Below are 15,823 nucleotides of genomic sequence, written 5' to 3' on the forward strand. Positions count from 1 at the left end.
GACGCGATGCTCTGAGGGCCGAGGTGTATGTGAGGTCATGGTAAAGTTACATTGTGTTTATTTTGCCAGATTTTTAAAATCTGAAATGCTGCCCTGTTTTCAGCTTTGGTTTTATGATAGTTCTTCTCACACTCCTTTGGAATGAACGCAGTTAACTGCATGACTACATCTATATTTTTAAAACAATGTAATTTACTGGTACGATATTATTAGTTTTATTTTTGAACAACCTCCCCCAACATACGTGGTGCCTGATATTCATGTAGTTTATTGTTGCAGCAACTGTATTAGTGCTTTCATGCTTGCTATTTTCCCGTTAGTCTAATATAACTGGCTGACCAAACACCATCCATCTTTCATTAACTTATGTTAGAACAAAATTCTGGCTCATAGCAGGCAACTTGAAGAAGCAACTTAATGCTGCTCCAGGTTGCATAAGTCTTCATTACTCTTACAGCAGGCAGATAGCTGCCTGCAGAAACAGCATGGAGACCCACATATTAGAAAATGTATTGCCTTGCCTTGTTTTTGAAAAACTGGAGGATGTAGAACTTTGATTAGCCAGTCTGACTATCCATCTTCATTGTGCAGAATTTTACTGCATATGCCAAAAGGATCCTGGTTTTTTTCCTGTAATGCTTAATCTGTCCTTAACATATCATTAAAATGACTGAAGTTACAATGTAATTAGAAACAACAAGAGATTCATACACAACTGATGTCTTCTGCATTAAAAAAGTAAACAAAGTTGCTTTTAAAATAGATCTTGCGTGGTATTTACACATATATGCTTAACTTTTGTAAGTGAAACTACTTAGCATTGAGCTATTAAATGCACGTGAAAGCCTTTTGTCCATGTAATAGCAAGTATCTGGGAAGTCATGCCCTTCATGTAACATTCTATTAAATTGCTACTGAGATACGAGGCAATCTGGATAGATGTCTCGGTGGGGCTAAATTTTTGGTTGTTACTGATGGTTTGTTGATGGTTGTTACCGATTTTGTAATTTGGAAAGTGTTACCGTATCCAGTTAAGGTCTTCTGAAAACGGGCAGAGGCAGAGCCGTTGTAGCAAGTGGGCGCCTCTCACTGAAGCCTCCTCCCCAAATGCTAGATCTTGCCGCACATTCATTTCTTACCGTGCTCCAATCGCTTCTCCCCGGCTAACTCCTCTCTACCGCGCCAGCTGCAAGGCCGTGCTCTGCCAGGGCACCAGTAGCACCTTCCATTGCACCAGCTGTTTTCCCTGCTTCCTTAGCTGCGCAATTTCTGCACAAAAAAATAACCTTAGACCCCCTTCTTCCCCCTCCTCCTTTACAGGTTTTGCTACGAACAAGGGCTGCGCTAGGAGGCAACTCAGTTACAACATAAGTAGCATGGGCCAAATCGTTCCAGTGGAGTAGTTAACGCTCTGCTCATGGGCTACGCTCAGGGGCAACGCCGCACCTTTCACCACTCACAGGTCCCTACAACGACACCGCCACACGCGGCACCTCGGTGCGTTTCTGTGCCACAGGCCGCTTCATCTGGGTCGCGTAACACGGACCCGCAGCACGGACCCAACTTACTGCCGGCCCTGCGCTGGGCCCTCACCAGCACCCAGGGCCGCCGCCCTCAGGCCAAGCGCCCTCCGAGCCACCGCACCGCAGCTGCCGCGCGCCGCCGCCCGCCGGCTGCCAGGCGAGGACGCGCTCAGGCTGCCCGGCGCTGCGCACGGCACCACCTCGCCGCCGCGGAGCACCACCCCCGCGCCCCTCCCCGCCCGCCAGCAAACCTCGCGATACTTCCCCGTTCTTCCCACCTTACGGCCGGCTCCTTTAAGAACGAGGTCCTGCCGCGCCGCTCTTCTCGCGAGAGTTGCTTCCCCCCCCCCGCCCGACCCCCGTGGTCCGGCTGTGGCCGAGCCTACGGCGCCCGGTGCGGCGGGGGCGGGGCGACAGACGGCGGGACGAAGGGGCTGCTGGCCCAGGCCCAGGCCCAGGCCCCGGGCGCGGCGTCTGCCCGGCACCCCGAGGCGGGGGGCGGTGAGGCCGGCCGGCCGTTACCGGGGCCGGCAGCGGTGCGGGGAGGGGGCCGAGCGACGGTCTTCTTCCCTGACACGCTGTGAGGCGCCCGGCGGGTGACTGCTGGGCGGCCCCTGGGTTTCCTCAGCCCCTCTGCCCGCCTGTGGCTCGCCCGGGGGAGCGTGCGGCCTCCGGGGAAGGGGTGCGGGCGCTAGAGCGGCCCGCGCCCCTCTCCCGTGGCGGTAGGCCCCGGGAGCGGCGGCCCGGCCGGCTTCTGGTCCCCACCTGCCGCCGGGTGCCTGCGCCCACGGGCTCTGCTGGGCTTTGCACGGCCAAAAGTTAAAAATGGGTGATGATGTCCCAGGTAAGCGTCTTCCGTGTATCTTTCCAGAGCGACGTTCAGACGCTTGTTCACGTTTGCTCAGGTGGAAAATGAGAGCAGGTGTGGGAAGTTAGGAGGTGCTTGGCGACCCACGGCGGGCGCTCCCGCACATTCGCCGTGGGGAGGAGTGCGCCCGTGGGGCGGCCGGCCGGCCGGCGCTGCCTCGTGGGCACCTCTCTGTGCCGCAGTGCTGCCAGGCCTCGCCTAGCGGCAAAGATGAGGTGCTTGGACCCGAGAGGCGTGGTGGCGTATGTGTTTTAGAAACATTAAGTGATAAGACTTGTTTAAAGCGGTTCTGGTTACAAGCGTACGTTTCGTTTCTTGCAGCAAGTGGAAATCTGTGGTTAAGGGAACTCAAAACATCTTGCTTTCTTGTCTTTCGGGAGAGAACATTTTGGGGCTTTTAGCCTCTTTTGTTTACCAACTTTATAGTTAAGCTTTATAATTTAAGAAGGGCGATGCTCCTACTTTATTGTATCCTTGAATTTTGCTTTTACAGTCACTTACTGGAGTGTAAAGAAAACCCTTTCCACGCTACGTTAAGTGGTCAAACCTCAGTAGTTAGAGGGCATTCATGATAGTTTAGCTTTTTTTTTTTTGTAGAGTAGTTGTTTAAAGGAGCTAGTGTGTGACAGTAGGCTATTATCAGCATGATGTAGTATGGTTAATATGTGTAATGGCACAATTTTTTCATCTGTGGTAAAAGGGGTAAGTGTAGGCAGGCATCTTAAATATCAGCTTTCTTCATTGATGGCAAGTGTATTGTACCTATCAATAGTAGGAAGCCATACTGGATAATCTTTTAAAGATAGTACCCTACATAAATCATAGTTCTGATTCAAAACCCAAGAAGTTAGTGAATCAGGCTAGTTAAAAGTAGCAATTCTTGCTTTGGCTTGTACAGCATTATTTTCTGGGGTTTTGTAGCAATGGTGTCCTTAATACCATTGCTTTTCTTCTCGTGCCCTTTTTCTCATTCTGTTCCTTGTTTCTCACTAGGTTTGGAGTTTGGTAATACTGAAACTATTGCTCAGTGCAATTTATTCTAGTTTGCACCTGGAACTCTAACTCTAACAAGTTGTGTGCAACTCATTAAACTCAAGTAAATGCTTAGTTAAAGGCACTGTCATCTTAAGTCATAGTTTTAGCTTGAGAGTCTTTAAACAAATGTCACATGTCACTTCAGATATTATTGTAAAAGAAAGTAATGGCAGAAATGCTCTCTGATTTTAAATTTGGTTTTGCATATTTAACAGGGTGCTCTATATAGCTGGTTTCATTTTTTCAGTCTTGCTTCTTTTTGAGAAAATGCTCAAAGACTTAGGTGCTACTGGGAGTTCATGTGCGCATTTTTTTGCATCGATTTGAGCATGTGTCAGAGATAGTACAAATGCCTTAAAGCTTAAGAGATTAGTTACGTATGGTTTGTTGAAGACGCTGTCTATACTTCGTCCTTTGCCTCAAAAAGATATGTTTCAGCTTCCAGTCTCTGTGAAGATCAGGAATGGCTGAAGGTATGGAGCAGCTTACGTACAGGTCACAGGGCATTGAGGCTGAACTTCTCAAGTAAGGATGATGGGGGGCATTATGAAAGAGATCTGCAAAATGATGAATCTAACAGAGAGGTTGTATTTTATGATCTTGTTAGTATAAGAACTAATGGGCCATCAGTTTAGGTTGTGGGATCCAAGTTCACAGCAGGCAAAAGCTTGACAGGTATTAGAGAGCAGACCTGCAAAATCTGTAGTCAGAAGACACCGAATGCAAGAAATATGCATGTGTTGAAGGGGGAATGGAGCTACTTGAAAGAGAGAGGTCTGCTGGGGTTTGCTAAACAGACAAACTACACCTGGCCCAGGAAATCTCTGTAGCTAAAAGAAAACTTCAAGGCCGAAGAATTTTAGAAGAGATTCCATATGCTTGTGCTATTTTTATTGTTACCTGGATATCAACTTACGGCCACAGCTGGTTGCAGAACAGTGGGCTACGTGGATGTTTTTGTTTTCTTTGAGTGTATACAATTAATTTTTAAAAATTAAGTATAGTTATTGCTGATCTAACTAATACGTTGTGGAGAATAATCCTGTGAGCATACATGTCCAGGAGCTCAGGAACTGGTGAGAAGAACCTATCTTCTCCATGAGTTTTTTTCAGAGACATAAAAATGGGGAAAGCTGGAGTTTCTTGCCTTCGGGGCTTCCTCTTTTCTTTTCCTTACCTCTGAAAAGTAACTGGGTTGATGCACCCAGAATGGTGTACTACCACTGATCATAAGTATGAAGTATGAATACTTGCTCTGATGCAAGATTCTCTGTGTCTTGCTCCTTACCATAAAATCCTTACGTGCCTCTCACTGCTACTGATAATGACTTTGTCAGAAGTAGCAGAACTTGTTCCAACAAACAGATAAGAAACAATAAAAGTTCTGAAATTAATCATGTGTCAGTGATGGCTGAAGGGGAAGGTTGGAAATTGTTTCCAAAAACTGAAAATGGCAACACTTCCTCAGTTCGGATCTGGAAAATTTGTGTGCAGCTGTTATTTATGAGGTCTTTCTCTTTTTGCTATGAACAGTGAGCGCCTTGTTTTTTCTGATAGAGGCACTTTGTTGGGTTTTTCATTGTCAGTACAATGGGAATTCTTTGGACTCTGATACACTGCTGTTCTTATCTTTCCCTTTCTCTGTTAGCAGTGTACATACCATTTAAAAATCATCTTTCTGCCTGAACTGTAAAAATGAGATAGCTGAAAATGAAGCAGTTCAGTTATCTCTGTTGTTAATATTTGGTATGCTGTACTAAGGCTATAATGAGACCACATAGAGGAACAGATTTTAACACTTCCAGACCTGACAGCTATGTAAGCAGTTTACTGAGTAATTAGCCGCTTTGATGAACAATATAGGCAAGTGATATGCTACTGTATATTCTTAAAATACACTTCTGTTTTTTCTAAACATAAGTTTTTGGTTTTTTACCTGTTGCAGATTTTGTTAGGAGAAAGGTGAGGTTTTCCTATGTGATTATAATTATAAACAATTTACTAACACTGCAGTACTAGATTCAGGTAGATCAGAAGTGTGTCTATACAGAAGGCCTTTTGACCAGGTCACATGGTCTGTTAATTAGACATTAATCACAGAATGGTTTGAGTTGGAAGGGACCTTAAAGACCATCTTGGCCAACCCCCCTGCCATGGGCAGGGACACCTTCCACTAGACCAGGGTGCTCAAAGCCCCATCCAACCTGGCCTTGAACACTTCCAGGGATGGGGCATCCACAGCCTCTCTAGGCAACCTGTGCCAGTGTCTCACCACCCTCATAGTGAAGAATTTCTTCCTTACGTCTAATACAAATCTACCCTCTTTCAGTTTAAAGCAATTACCCCTTGTCCTATCTCTGCATGCCCTTGTAAAAAAGTCCCTCTCTGGCTTTCTTGCAGGCCCCATTTAGGTACTGGAAGGCTGCTATAAGGTCTCCCTGGAGCCTTCTCTTTTCCAGGCTAAACAACCCCAGCTGTCTCAGCCTGTCTTCATAGGAGAGGTTCTCCAGCCCTCTGATCATCTTCATGGCCCTGCACTAAATCTGCAGGCATCAGCATTTGCCTGTGTGAAGCCACTGTGTAACAACTTAATGTATCAGAATTTGGCTTTCATATCAGATTTTTTTCATATATTCTTTCAGACACTTATAAAATAGCAGTGTTTCAGCAAACTGTAATTCTATGTCTAGCTCAGGATTTGGTTCTGAACAGTAATTGGTATCTTGATTCTAGTGCTACCGTCAATAAACATTTTATCTTAAGTTGTATGCATTTTCTCAAATAAATTTATATTCAGTGTTTTATTAGTGTGACAAAATGAACTACTTTATATATCTGCACAGTTTATCACTATGCGTGTTTGGGGTTTTTTTATAGATAATTGGCATATTGGGGAGAAATGCCTTGCCCCTCTTCTGGAAGACGGGAAACTTCATGAAGGAACAATATCCTCTATTGAAAAGGACAAGAACGGAAAATCATTTGCTGTTGTATCATTCTTGGAGTCTGAAGAAAGGAAAATACTAATAACTAAACTTTGTAGAGTCAAAGCCAGTAGAGGACCCTGGAAAAGCTTAGTTTTTGATGATGGTGATCTGGAAAAGCCTTATTTTCCTGACCGAAATCTTCCGACGCCTGCAGTTGCTTTTAAATTATCTGACAACGGTGATTTTATCCCATATACAATTAACAGATACCTGCGTGATTATCAAAGGGAAGGAGCCCTATTTCTGTATGGACACTATGCTAATAAAAGGGGCTGTATTCTTGGAGATGATATGGGCCTTGGAAAGACAATACAGGTACTCCTTTTGATTGTTACAGTGAGAGAATAGATTTTTTTTTTTGGCAGTGTGTTTTCTGTGAGTTGTAAATCTTTTTTAAAAATAAAGTATTTAAGAAAAGGTACCTCAGTGGAGCTTAATCTCCCTTTGCTATTGTGGAGTTTGAGGAGGCAGGATGTGACTGTCCAGGACAGCAATTAGAGCCAGGAGCCATTGCCGATTTAAGATTCACTCCTGACAGGCCACAAAACTGGGATGTGGCCCCTTTTAGTGTAAACATGGGTAATTACAATAGTTAAAATGTTAGTATTCATTTTATGTTGAATTTCCTTAGAGGATTGCTACCTGTGCATCATGAAAATAATTTACACTGGAGTATGCTGAAAGTACTTACAGCACTTATTTGACTGTAGCTCTTTAAATGTCTTTTTCCTTTTTTCTTGAAAGCAAATAGTTTAACTGTACTGGGAACGAGAAGAAGCAGACACATATACTCCCATCTCTGCAACAAGTGCTTAAATGTTCCATGTTATTTTTATCACTCTTTTGGAAATATGACTCGGGTTGATGAAAGGACAAAGTATAGCTGGATTTTTCCATTATGCTTTGAATCAGTGTGGCCCAAACGATTTATTTATTTTACTAAAATTAGGATGTCTTTATGTTTGAAAATTCTCTTTAATCTGTCTGTTTTTAAGTTAGCAGCTTGAATCCTATGGTGGCTAGTCTTTGTACCCCTGTCTTTTCTTCCTCCATGTGTCAAATGCAAGCTCATTCCTTCACTGACAAATACTGGCTGTAGCATCTGTTGCCCTTCTATTTAGGAGAATGTTGACAGACACCCTTCAGTGCAAAGAAGTATTGTTCTGTAGCAAACTTCACAAGAGTGAGTAAACTAAACTGGCAAAACTTCTTTGGATAGAGCATTTAGAGATGCATCATGGATTTGTGTAGCTGCTGCTGCTCTTTTAACAGATGTTTATTAAAACTAAACATCCATTTACCTTGTGTTTTACCTAAGCTTGGCCATGTTTCTTGTCCATGGCTGTTTAAGAATTTGGTAGTTATGGAAGTTTGTTTCTACTCAGAACTGCAAATAATCTGATTTAATATAGTAAGAAGCACCTGTATAAGATAGTAGTAAACTAGGGGAAAAAATTGAGTTGCCTTGCTTGCATCTCTTGTATTTTTTGAATCTTGGAGCTGATTCTGTAGTGATCTGGTCATGTTTATCACTCGGCAACAGTGTGTTCCTGCGTGGAATTCACATCTATTCGTTATTTCTTTTAATCATAGTGTCAAGTTTGCAGAAGAAAGGTAGAGGTTTTGAAGAATATCTTGTGGTTTTTTTATGAAACACAGTATTTACGTTGTTCAAGTTCAGCATGCGAAAGGCAGTTCAGTGGATATGAGGTAAAAGGGACTTGTTTAAAAAAGATTAGTATGTATGAAAGAAGAAATATTAGTTAAACTTCATCAAGTAACTGATTTAGTCTTATAGAAAACTTGTTTTATGCTTGTCAGTTGGCTGAACCTTATTGTTTCTAAATTACAGGATGATTTATGAGACAGAGACTTTCCTAGAAAACTTTTGCATTTTAATGTTCTTTGTAATTCTGAACTGATTTTTGCTTAAGTTGGCCTGACTGTACGGCTCTTTCATTTCAAGCTGAAACTGAGGTGGAGGCAAGTAGAATAATGTTGTTTCTTAATGTGATTGCAGTAAGTTAGTTTCCTATCAAGGCCTTTTGGTGGCTTCCTGCTTTATCTGCAAGAGCCAAAGGTTTCTCATAAGAGTTGCCCTTTTACAGCCTTTGCTATTGTTACAAATTTGTGATGCGTTATTCTTCCAAAGATGGAGGATCTGGAAGGCACATGGAGATTTTATGTTTGGTTGAATTTTATTCTGATTCTCAAAAGGTTTAAAAAAAAAAATTAAAGCCAAACAATGTGCAAACTTGCAGTTCCTCTTAGCGTCAGTTTATATGAAATCTTATGCTTAAAAGTGTTTGATTTTCTTCTGTATACCTCTTTCCCACTCTGTGGCCCCATATGTGATGGGTTTCCTCTCTCTTCTGCTCATCTACCTTTACTCTTCTCAGGTATTTTTCCTGCACTTCTGCACTCCTGCTGGCTCTTTCCCCACCATCATTAGGGGGAGAAAGCTCTGGAAATTTCCTCTTTTTCAGAAATCAACAGCTGACAGCTTTACCTCTGCCCTGCTATGAGCAGATGTGCAGCAGCTGCAAAAGGAAGTGTCTGGAGCTGGTTGCTCTGAGTAAAAGGGGCCTGTTTTCAAAAGAAGGGCACCTCTCTGACGATGCATCTGGTCCTTGCTGCTGCTTAGCCCCATGGATACCATTTAGCCCAAGTGGATTTTATGGATTTGCATGTTCTGGCCAGCTATCTCTGTGCCTTCTTCCTGGTTTGGATTACCACGGGAGCAGCTTGGAGTAGCCTATGCTGGGATGTTTGTCCTTGCTGTGATGTATTATAATAAGTGTCGTCTCATAATCAAAGCAAAATTACCTTGATTTGTTTGAGGCAGATGACAGAATATAGCCCCAACACAACAGAAGGAACTGCTTTTGAAGCTAGCAACAGGAATTGGAAGGAATGGGGCATACAGAAAACAACATATTAGTGAAAATAGAACCTCTAGTTTAAAGCTCTTCTTCCTTGATTGCAGAAGTAGCATTGGGAGTATAGTTAGCAAGTATCTCTTCCTTCTGTTTTCTCATCTAAGATTCAAGTGTCCTTCTGAAAATGGAGAGTTGCAAGGCATGCCTCATCTCTAGTTTTTCCTGGCTCATTCATAGTCTCTTTTGTATTTTTGGGACTTTTCCACTTGAGAGGATGAAAGAGTAAAATAGCACAATTAATTCCTCTTATCATGAATTCAGGAATCTCCAAGGGAAGGGCTTCCCATTTTAGAAACTGAGATAGATTTGAAACAAACAAAACCCCAATCGCCTCCCCAAACCACCTTACTGAATCCTGTCCAGGATTTTGTCCTAAATGTTTATTTTCAATATAACTCAATTTCTGTTTGCTTTTTGTACATAATCACTGAGAATTGTTTTCTTTCTCAAGGTAATTTCATTTCTGGCTGCGGTGTTGCACAAAAAGGGAACACGTGAGGATATTGAAAATAATATGCCAGAATTTTTACGGAGAACAATGAAAAAAGAATCAAAGACTAACCCCAAGAAGGTACAGCTTTTAGTGACACAAGCTTAAGGATTTTGGTAAAAAGCAATACTTGGATTTTTTTTTTGTTTGTTTGCTTCAGGACTTTATATATATTCATTTTTAAAATTCAGCTACTTAGGTAGATTAGGAGTTCATGGCCTCCCTAGTAATGCTAGGGAAGCCTTCAGTTTTCCAGACTGTCATAATGCATTATCTAGCTGTTATTGTCTGATCTGCTAATGCTGTTGGTCTGCACTAGCGCAAAACATTTGCAAATACCTGAATGAGATTAGTGGCTAGAGTACTTTGAAAAGCTTGTGTCGGTGAGTAGAAAATTATAGTTTCGTGTGATTGTGTTTCTAAAGTACAAAAACCATGTGTATCTATATTAACAGGATATTTAAATAATTAAGGCAAATGCATATGTTTGGAAAATTTATTGCTAATATTCTTGTGACGTCACATATTTTCCTGAATGACTGTGAATAAGGTCAGAAGTAAGTCTGACTGACAATCTGGGTAATCAAATACAGTTACAGCAAATAAAGATGCATGTAAAAGTTCTGTGTGAATGAGAGAAATCTGAAGTTCATTGTAATTTTACCCATCACAGGACCCATGCAATTTCTATTTTATTGGAATAATTGGAATATTTGACAGGCAGAATGATTCATATGACTATAGCTCTGTGAATAATGGATACAGGTTCCTCGGGAAATACAGAGAGGAAGAGTTGAAGGGATAGCACTTTGTACGAAAAAACCAGGAATGCTTCTGACTGGGAATAAGAGAAGAAGAATTTCACTTAGTGGACAATCAAGTATTGGAACAGGTCACACAGAGAGGCTGTGGACCGCCCTCATCCTTGGGAGGTTTGGAAGACCTGAATTGGGAAAGCCCTAAATGACCTGGTCTGAATTCAGTGTTGCCCCTGTGTTGACCAGAAAGCTGGACTAGAAACTTCCTGAGGTCCCTTCCCACCTCACTGATCTTAGTATTCTATGATATTAAATGAGTTGTATGCGCTGTCTTAAATTTCTAAACCCTTTTCATGCCTTTCTGTTTTGAAGTTGTATGATGATGAGAGTTGTGAATTGGTGGAAGCTGCTTACCCTCTTCATTCTTTTGTTTTCTCCATCTGTAAAACATTTTATGGTGTACAGATACAGATGCTATAACAAAGAAAAGTGATAGTATCTTATGTCTTATTGCAGTTGTTAGAGTGTAATTTGAGTAAGTAGCACTACTTTGGTAATTTTTTTTTTAGTGTTACAGTATTTTTCTTCTGTACTATTTACATACTCTGAGTAAAATGATTACTTTTGAATTTATGTTGGCTATTCAGGTATTTCCTATATTATGCTTTGAAGTGACAGAATTAAAGAGTTCAGACTGCTCTAGGCAGTAAAATAAATCTCAACATTTTGATTTTTCCTTATTGAGAAAGTGCTATGTTATAGTTTTTCCAGTAATACTGTAACATCTATTTGTTTTCAGACTTTCCTCATAGTAGCCCCTCTTTCAGTGCTGTACAACTGGAAGGATGAGTTAGACACATGGGGGTACTTCAAGGTCTCTGTCTTACATGGCAGTAAAAAAGATGATGACTTGAGTCGTATCAAGCAAGGGAAATGTGAAGTTGCCCTTACAACATATGAGATACTTCGCCTGTATTTGGATGAAATTAACAGGTAATTATTTTAATGTCTTTTTCTACATGCAGAATTTTAACTGTCTAATTTTGCGTTGTTATTTACAAGTACTTCTTCTTTCTGTGCAATGTATTTACTGCTAAATCCAATGACTCACTGGGCTGAAGAGGGGAATCCTATTTAACTATCTTTGGGGAGTTTACCCTCTACTATCTTTGTAGTGGGATGCTTTGGAGAAGTAAGCATTTGAATAGTTTTCATAAAGCTAGTCTTTGCTGTTAATCCATTCATGAAGTGTTCTCTAAAAGGTGCAGGAATTGCCTGCCTGAAAACCAGTGGTACCTAAAAGTTATGCAGAAGTTATTTCTATCTTTCAGTACAGTGTAAGGAGAAAAAAAATGTGGAATTTTTAGCAAAGGTATTTGCTAAAAAGGTATTTAGCAATCAAAAGGTATTTTCCTTGTTATTTGCACTTTTCACCAGCTTGATGAAATTCTTGAGTCCTAAAAACTCTGAGGTATAAGACGTGTTTGTATATGTAGTTTTAAATACACTGAGGGACTTAGCAGAATCGAGGTTTTTCTGACAGCAGATTGTATTAGAAATCTTACTTTATTTGCTCCATAGCTGTCAGCATTTTCAAACTGGAGAGCTTTGCCTTTTGTTTTGCAATGTTTAGGAGTACTTGGCCTCTCATCTGATCCTAGTGGTCCTCTTTCCTTATGTTATCTTGGAAGTAGGGTACACGTTGTGTGAATAGCCAGTAGTAGCAGCCTGCCCTTAGTAGCTGGTGTTGTCAGTGAATCTGCAGATCTTGTCATTTTATGTGTTGGGAAAGCTCCAGGCTCCAGAGTGGTGATGGCTGTCCAGACCACCAGGACAAAACAGTCAGATCTCCGTCTGTGTCTGTGCTCAGGTCTGAAAAAGTGCAGATAGAATACTAAAGGAGTTGTGTTAACAGTACCCTAACTCCTGCTGTTGTCTTTCTGAGGAACTCTTCAGTTTTGGTCATTGAATAGGCAGTGGTCAGGAAATAGGTGGGTGTGCAGAACAGATCTGACATGTGACTGACTGCTTGCAAATACATTGCTTCAGCATACAAATTAACTAAACTGTTTCTGCACAGCATGTGGCTGGATGGGCCTATAACGTTGACACTGGAAGAGGCTATGTGTCTTGCTTAGCTAGAATGATGGATTGGCCGCCAAAACTGGTCTTAATTAATTATTACTAATAAGAATACATAGGCTCAGTTATGCATGTAAATCAGCATAATGAGAGATTAAGTTGAAGGAGCTAGCATGTGTTCATCTGTTAGTCTCTTTTCAGAAACTCCCAATTTTTAGCAGATTTTAGGAATGTAAGGGACTCGGATATGAATGAATGTATTTAGCAGGCATCAAAAATGCCACAAGATCAGCCTTCAGATTAGTGAACTAAATGCAGCCTGCTCAGGAGACAGGTTTCCTTCTAAACATGTCTGTTTTAGCTTTTTGCTGCTTGAAGTATCATCAAAGTACATATGATTGTGTTCCGAAATACTCATTCGTGTGTATATATATATATATGTATATATATATATATATATAGTTTAGCAATCTTATAAAGCTAATACATGTCTTCCTGGGGACTTGATGACTTAAACAGTATACAGGTCATTCTACCTCCAAGTTTTATGCTTGAACTTGGCTGCAAAATACCTTTCAGTCCCTGGTTCTAGATATGTTCCTCCTAGTCACAGAATCACAAAATATTAAAACTCCCCTGCCATATTGGTATCATATAGATATTAAAGAAGTTTAGTGATGCATTCATGTAGGAAACCACACAGATTGAAATTATTTCAGTCTACTTATAGTTACACTGGAAAGATTTTGTTGAGAAAATGAAGCATACCTGTGTTAAGCATGTTTCAGTCGTTTACCTTCGGAAATTTATTTAATTTTTCTAAATCTTACATATGAGTGGAATTAGTGCTGCTGAGATTTACTGGATTGATTGCTCCAGAGATTGAAGCTGCGTTCTTTACAGAAAGCAGTTTGTACAGTTATCAGTAGTTTATTTATTTGACTGTGTAGTTTAGCCATTATATTTAACTATGGCAATTGAATTTACTAACCAGAATATGAAGAAACCAAGTAGTATAATACAATGTAAAACAGAAAAATAAAAAAGGAACAGAGTCTTATAATAATCACAGCTACTTGTGTGTCTGACTTCACTTTTAATGTGTATGTGGGATGAGGGAATAAGTAGTTTCAGTTAATAAAATATTTCTTGTTGATCTGCAGTATAGAATGGTCTGCTGTGATAGTGGATGAAGCACATAGAATCAAGAATCCAAAGGCTCAAATAACTCAAACCATGAAGTCATTAAAATGCAGTGTTCGCATAGGTCTTACTGGAACCATTCTTCAAAACAATATGAAGGAACTTTGGTGTGTTATGGACTGGTAAATAAAATATCTTTTTTTATGGCCAAACACCTCTATATGTTAACCATGCAGTGGGACTGGGATAGAGCTGCTGGGATAGAGTCAAAACAACAACAAACCACAGCCCTCCCCCTAAAAAAACGCAACATTTTGTGAGAATGTAGGTATGTTTTTCCAATACATCTATGGAGGTAAGCTACTGGTATGAATTTTACAGTTATTTAATACATTTGGACCTCCTCTTATATAGCTTCTTTGGGGAATTTGGGAAACAGTTAAAATTACTTTCTTTCCCCCCCGCCATGTTTACCTTCCTTTTCTAAGGACACTGTTTTTTTCTTCTTCTGTCCTCTGCACAGTAGATGGACAGTCATTACACAACTTCGAACAGCATTGTGCCTTTGCTCTGTCCAATATGTGCAGGTCATTCTGACTTACTTGGAAGATGAAAGTAATAATATTTTGCTGTTTTTCAAAATGCACGTGTGCATATTTGCGAAGCAACATTCTTGTCCAGGAAAATTTTTAATGGAGAGGGAGGGGTGGAACTAACCCTAGATATAAATCTAAACATAGAAGTCTTGCTGAGGATGCTTTACAGAGGAGGAACAAAAGAAAACATACCTTAGATATAAGGATATGCATGTTGAATTGAAATACCAGGAAAGAAGTACTTTAACAGTAAGCTGCATCTGGTCCATTTAAACTATGCTGATGTTGTTAATAGATTGTTCCAATATGTAGTGCTGCTAATGATTACTAAATTCTTTTTGCTATTGAGTTTCTTAAGATTTTATTTAGTAAATTGCGATATCTGCATAACGTGACTTTAATAAAAACAGTAAAAATTGAAAACATGACTGCTTAGCTTCCAGTTAGGCTCCTGAACAGTAGCAGCTTTGTGGTTTAAAGGTTCTGTATACTTGTGACTTCTGTTAGTCTGCTGAGCTTTCTTTTTTGTGGAGATGGCAACCCTTTTCCTAAGGGGAATCTCTTAATATTTGAGAGTCACAGAAAGTAAATGACAAAATGGCGTGTCTGGAAGTAGTATGTGTTTCTATTTATATACATAATTTTTATTAATTTCTCTAGTGATTGTTAATTGAAGATCTCCTTCTGTTAGCCAGAAACAATTTATGGTGTGCTTTTAATCCATGGAAGAGGATAGACTGCCTTGAAGTAAAGAAAATGCTGTTATTCCTTCACACACAGACCAGCCTCCTTTGTTTTTTAATAGGGCCGTACCAGGACTTTTGGGTAGCAGAGTACATTTCAAGAAGAAATTTTCTGATCCAGTGGAGCATGGCCAGAGGCATACTGCAACTAAAAGAGAGCTAGCAACAGGTCGTCAGGCCATGATGAAGCTAGCAAGAAAAATGTCTGGCTGGTTCCTGAGACGTACAAAAGCGCTTATCAGTGATCAGTTGCCAAAAAAGGAAGACAGAGTAAGAGTGCCTGCACATTTCAAACACAGTGCTAATGAATATATCTATTCTTTTTTGTTCTTGTTGTATTTTTTCTCTTTCATCATGCCTGTAGTAGTTTATGGTTTTCTTTTGGACTTAAGAACTTAAGAAGATCCAGAGCCTTGGAAAAAACGCACAAGCGGTAGTGTGCTTTGTTCACATAATTACTATGATTGCGTGTTGAAATGGAGTTAATCAAGCATGAAAATGCTCAGCTAGACTTCTGACTAGTGATTTACACATGTATTTTATGTGGACTTTTGTACTTATCCGTGCAAACCCAATGCAATGTATGCAGATCTCTTGAAATTCTATGTAGGACTGCTGAATTTGCAGCTTGACACTTTATGCATGGAACAGTATGCTTT

At 40.5% G+C, this 15,823-nt stretch overlaps 1 protein-coding gene across 15 annotated transcripts in view; it reads left to right on the top strand.

Moving 5' to 3' along the window:
• The first annotated feature begins 1,905 nt into the window (after positions 1-1,905).
• Positions 1,906-15,823, top strand: part of ERCC6L2 (ERCC excision repair 6 like 2) — an 85,504-nt gene continuing 71,586 nt past the window's right edge. For 4 of the 15 annotated variants that reach the window (XR_011323242.1, XR_011323240.1, XR_011323241.1 and 1 more), the window contains exons 1-6: positions 1,916-2,367; positions 6,304-6,728; positions 9,804-9,923; positions 11,400-11,593; positions 13,846-14,007; positions 15,227-15,434. Coding sequence is in view for 10 of the 15 variants with exons in the window: in XM_069776242.1 (XP_069632343.1) it covers positions 2,349-2,367; positions 6,304-6,728; positions 9,804-9,923; positions 11,400-11,593; positions 13,846-14,007; positions 15,227-15,434 (1,128 nt within the window). In the remaining 5 variants the exon portion in view is untranslated. Of the gene's footprint in view, positions 2,368-6,303; positions 6,729-9,803; positions 9,924-11,399; positions 11,594-13,845; positions 14,008-15,226; positions 15,435-15,823 lie in introns of all 15 variants that reach the window. The other 11 variants (XM_069776239.1, XM_069776244.1, XM_069776240.1 and 8 more) reach the window with 7 other exon arrangements.

This window comes from Haliaeetus albicilla, chromosome Z (assembly GCF_947461875.1).
Source record: "Haliaeetus albicilla chromosome Z, bHalAlb1.1, whole genome shotgun sequence".
Taxonomy (NCBI): Eukaryota; Metazoa; Chordata; class Aves; order Accipitriformes; family Accipitridae; genus Haliaeetus; species Haliaeetus albicilla.